Source organism: Fusarium vanettenii (assembly GCF_000151355.1).
Source record: "Fusarium vanettenii 77-13-4 unplaced genomic scaffold NECHAsca_68_unmapped, whole genome shotgun sequence".
NCBI classification, from domain to species: Eukaryota; Fungi; Ascomycota; class Sordariomycetes; order Hypocreales; family Nectriaceae; genus Fusarium; species Fusarium vanettenii.
The window spans coordinates 1,453-6,462 of record NW_003315821.1 but is presented as its reverse complement, the minus strand read 5'-3'; the positions used below and the strand labels follow the sequence as shown (position 1 = coordinate 6,462).

Here is a 5,010-nt window from a genome sequence, read left to right as displayed (position 1 = left end):
CGTCTCGGGAGGCCAGCCTTTGTCACGACTGGGTGAGTAAGTAAGCTCAATCTCATCATCATCATCATCATCATCATCATATGGCGCGTCTATGATATACACCTAACTGCAATAATAATATATGCCAGGTGGAGGCGCAAGTGATGACGATAGAGAGCAGATTCCAGCAGCCACTATTCATTCGAGAGAGCCTCAGTGAAAGCAGCCACCCACCATGATGGTCCGGGCGCGTCCAACAGACTCCCCCGGCAGCAACGGGCCAGAGCACCAGGGAGACACAAGAGAGTCCGCCAGTCATGATCATGATCATGATCATGATCATCATCATCATGCAGAAGGCACCGAACTGGGCGAAGAGTGGCTTATATATAACGGCGAGTACCAGTCATTGATCTGCGTCTTCCATGGCTATGCGGTCCGCAACCTCGAGGGTCACTTGAGGGACCGTCACCCAGACATCAACCATCGGGCCCGCAGCGATCTCGTCCGCCGCCACAAGGGTCTACAGCTGCAGGGACCGGCATCGGAGCAGCTCGTCCAGCACGGTGCGTTAAACCCGACCCGGGCCGTCAAGGGTCTTACTGTTCACCGGGGCTTCGCCTGCACCTGGCCGGGCTGTAGGCACCTCACGCCGAGCTGGAAGTGCCTACGGGTCCACTTCAACGACGAGCACGACATGAAGGGAGCCAGGGCGCGGGCGGACCTCTGGACTAGCGTCTATCTGCAGACCTTCTTTACAGGACCAAAGAGGGCGATTTACTACTTCTGCGTTGGCGTCTCTATCGGCGGCAGCGATGCTGTCTCGGCAGCAGGAGATCCTCTGACGCCGGTGGGCAGGGGGAGAAGAGCGACGATGGCCGATAGGCAGCAGACGCACCCAGAAGATCAGATGATGATCGCCGATATTACCTAAGGGTGGTCACTGCAGCAGGAGGAGCAGGAGAAGATGCAGAAGGTCATGGAGGAAGGGATCCTGAGGCACGAGACGACGAACTGGCTGAAGAGGACCGGCTGGTCAGCCCATTTCGCCGGGAGGAATCTGGTGGATATCTAAGCCTGCAGCAGGATGGCCGGCCGTGACGACGACGAGCTGCGACGGATGGCCACGGCTCTAGATCGCCTATTCTTCGACCGCTGCATCGGCGGGTTAAAGAGCATGCCCCTGATGACCCGCCTGCTCCTAGCCAGCCCCCACCCTCACGATGCGCATAGCCGACCGTTTGGGCCGCTGCAGGAGAAGACCAGCATGGATCGCTACCTGGTATATGTGAAGCGGTTCTTATGCTATTGCCTCAATGTGCTCTCGCTGGAGGAGGATGCGCTGTTTGCCGAACACGGCTTTCGCTTCACGCATGCACAGAGGGCCAGCCTCGAGCTGCTCTGGGCGCATCTGCAGGACGAGGAACAGTCGGGCGAGGGGCTGCAGGAAGAGATATTGCAGATTCTGGCGGACTTCTGGATGCAGCGGCTCGACGGGGACCCTTTTGCGAGCCCGCTGTGGCACTTCGTCGGGGTGCTGGGAATCGACGGCGAGACGGGGCAGCTCCGACCTGCCCACCTATTCACCTACGTGCTTGCGGGACTCGTCTTCACGGGGCGGGCGCTGCTGGGAGAGTGGGCCATACCCACCCGGGAGCGGGCCGGGATGACGGACCTCGCGCAACGGTTCGCCTAGGTTCGAGACGCCTGGCTTTGCAAGGCGACATACTCTCCCATGGGCTATACGCTTAGCTTGCTGTTATACGGAAGGAAGATCGCGCAGGAGACTAGTAGCCGGCTGATGGTGTCCTGGAGCAAGGACGGCGAGATAATGTACTTCATGGGCAAGCCGATCCTGATGGAGAAGATTCGTCACATGGTGGCTAGGATGACGAAAGACGCCGAGGACCTGCTGTGGGGTCAGTTGATGTTCAAGGAGGGCGACGACGAGCGTTTCATCCTTCCTCTGGACGGCATTGAGGATGATCTCACCCATACAAGACGAGGCCGGTCCTTTATCCATACCAACGACCTCGCTGGCAAGGAGGTCGAGATGCTCGAGGACCTCGTCATGGGCTCGCGGAAGACAGAGTTCCTAGATCGAGCGGGCGAGTGGAAGTGGGCGGGCATCAGGAAGTACCTGAAGCTGGTGAAGAAGTTCGAGGAGTTTCTGCTGCTCCTCTCCCATATCACCGGCGGCCAGCCCAGCCGAGGGGAAGAGATCACGGGCCTGCGCCTGGTCAACGGCATCAACAGGGACCGCAACGTCTTTGTCATCGACGGCGATGTTGTGCTCGTCACCTAGTACCATAAGTCTCTGGCCCACTTCGACTCGCCGAAGGTGATCCCCCGCTTCCTGCCGGAGAGGATCGGGCAGCTGCTCGTGATGTACATGGTCTACATCCGACCGCTGATGGATCGCTGGGAGGCGGATAGATGGGAGCTATATGGCAAGATGGCACCGCCGAGCGACTTTATCTGGCATAACGAGACGGGGCCATGGGAGAGCAGTCGTATGTCTGGGGCCATGGGGAAGTGGACCTCCCACTATATCGGCCGCAGGATCACGCTCTAAGACTGGCGCCATATCGCCATCGCCATCAGCAAGAAGCACGCTCGCGACCGGGGGGCCGCTCGGGCAGACTTTGAGGACGGCGACGACGATGACGAGTCGGAGCAGTACGAGGCGCCGGACGATCTGGCTGCCTGTCACACCGGCCAGACAGCCGCCAACTACGGTGTCACGATCGATGTGCTGAAGCGCTTGACGGCCGAGTCTCTGGACATATTCGGGCAGGTGAGCCGTCGTTGGCACAAGTTCCTCGGCTGCGACGCGCAGCAGCAATCGGCCTTGGAGCCGCCGCCGTCAACTTCGTCCTCGAAGCGCAAGGGTGCGGCCGAGTCTGGCGGCGAGGAGAAGAAGTGCCACCCTCCCCGGAAGCGGGCCAAGATCGCCTCGCTCGAGACGCTAAGGGCAGGTATGACAGCAGCAGTGGGGGACAAGAAGAAGGACGACATGATCCTGCGGGCACTCCGGGCTGTCCTGCGTGATGACGCTGCCTAGTTTCGGTCACCCCAGCAAGAAGAGGCCGTCAGGTTGGCCGCGGCGAAGCAGAGCCCGCTGGTTGCCGTGCTGCCAACGGGCGGCGGGAAGAGCTTAGTCTTCATGGTCCCGGCTATGCTGGCAGGTGCAGGCGTGACCATCGTGGTGGCTCCGTTCGCCGAGTTGAAGAGGCAGCTGGTCACACGCTGCGTCGATGCCGGCCTAGACTGCAAGTCCTGGCCCGAGGCGCGTGAATCTTGGCCTAGGGTTACGCTGGTCTCGGCCGAGGCGGCTGTTACCGATGACTTCCTGCAGTGGGCCGCTGATCTGAGTGTCAGGGGAAGGCTAGACCGAGTGGTCATTGACGAGTGCCATCTGTCATTCACTGCCGCCGAAACCTACCGCGCGAAGCTCCGGTGCCTCGTTCTCCTGCGGAGCTTGGGGTGTCCCTTCGTATTCCTCACTGGGACCCTGCCGCCGCTCCGTCAACGCGACTTGGAAGAAGCCATGCAGCTCCAGGCTCCGCTCTACATACGGGCTTCGAGCCATCGGCTGAACGTGCGGTACTCCGTCCTTCGCGTCCGTAACGGACGGGGCGTCATGGAGGTGAAGAGGCTGGTGGACGCCCGGCTCCCACGTCTAGCACCGGGGGAGAAGGGGGTCATATACTGCACTAGCCACGCGAAGTGTAGAGCGCTTGCCCGGCAGCTTGGTTGCCATTACTATCACGCTCAGCGCGATGATAGCGATGCGCAGTTCCTTGCCCAGCGCGAGCAGGGCTTCCAGGCATGGGTCAACGGCGAAATACCCTACATCGTGGCTACCGCGGCTCTAGGCACGGGCCTTGATGTTGCAGGCATCGTCCATGTCATCCATCTCGAGGCCCCATTTAGTATTATCGACTACGCCTAGGAGGCGGGGCGGGGCGGGCGAGCTGGGGAGCCCGTCACCGCAGAGATAGTCGTCGAGGAGAAGGACTGGCCGGTTGAGGACCATATCCGCGATAGCTACCTAGACTTGAGCACGCGCGAGGTACACAGGCTAATCCGGACATAAGGTTGCCGTCGCCGCCTCCTGGGCTAATGCTTGGACGGTGACCTACGGGACTATGGAGATATCGATGCCGTCCGATGCGATAATTGCCGCCGCGATGAGCTGTTATGGAAGAGTGAGTTATCCTCGCAGGGTATTATAGTATCACATGCCCGCGGCAGGCGCGATGCCCTCGCTCTAGAACGTTTCGAGGCCGCCTTGGAGGAGATAGAGGAGCTTGGCAAGATGGGCTGCCGCATCTGCTGGATGTTCGATGGCGTCAAGGAGGCCGGGCACCAGTGGGGTACCTGTGGTGCCACAGCAGAGAAGGATCTGTCCTTCTCCAGCTGCATGAACTTTCAGGGTCTGGTCAACTACAAGAAGGATCCACAGGCACGTTTCTTGAGCTGCTTCTACTGTCACGTATCGCAGGAGCTCTGTCGGGACGGTTACGAGACCAAAGGAGCATCATATCGGTGGAAGCATGCTGTAGTCCCTGTGGCGTTGGCCGCCGTGACGGAGGCAGATATATGGTCGCAAGTCTAGGAGGCTGCCGGTCGAGACTTCAAAGGTCGGGATGACTATGCTGACTGGCTGGGCCGTAAGCACAGTAAGTTGGTATGCGGGCGAGAGATGACCAATGCCATGGCCGTCTTTGATCTAGTGCTTAAGTGGAGAAAAACTTAAGGGCTTAGTTAATTACTATGTTTTACGCATAGTGTAATACGTTTGACTAGTTATATATAATGATATATGATATGATATGATGGGCAATGATAGGGGGGGAAAGGAGTGTGTGTGTGTGAGAGAGAGAGGGAAGGGGGGGAGCTCCCACAGCAGGTATATTACCCACACAATACTTAACGGTAAATATATATACGAATAGGACTTAGTGATAATAGCTGGCTTTAGCTATATGATTAGAATGCTCATAGGATATAGTATAAATAATATAA

The 5,010-nt window shown here is 58.6% G+C and overlaps 1 protein-coding gene across 1 annotated transcript; it reads left to right on the top strand.

Annotated features, from left to right (window-relative positions):
• Nucleotides 1–214: 214 nt before the first annotated feature.
• On the top strand, nt 215–4,600 carry NECHADRAFT_88879 (uncharacterized protein; the record flags this gene model as incomplete). Its single annotated transcript, XM_003040401.1, has 9 exons — nt 215–829; nt 929–1,014; nt 1,066–1,665; nt 1,750–2,266; nt 2,321–2,492; nt 2,556–3,019; nt 3,059–3,914; nt 4,137–4,190; nt 4,257–4,600. 9 exons carry the CDS (start codon nt 215–217, stop codon nt 4,598–4,600), a joined length of 3,708 nt encoding a protein of 1,235 aa, XP_003040447.1.
• Nucleotides 4,601–5,010: the final 410 nt, after the last annotated feature.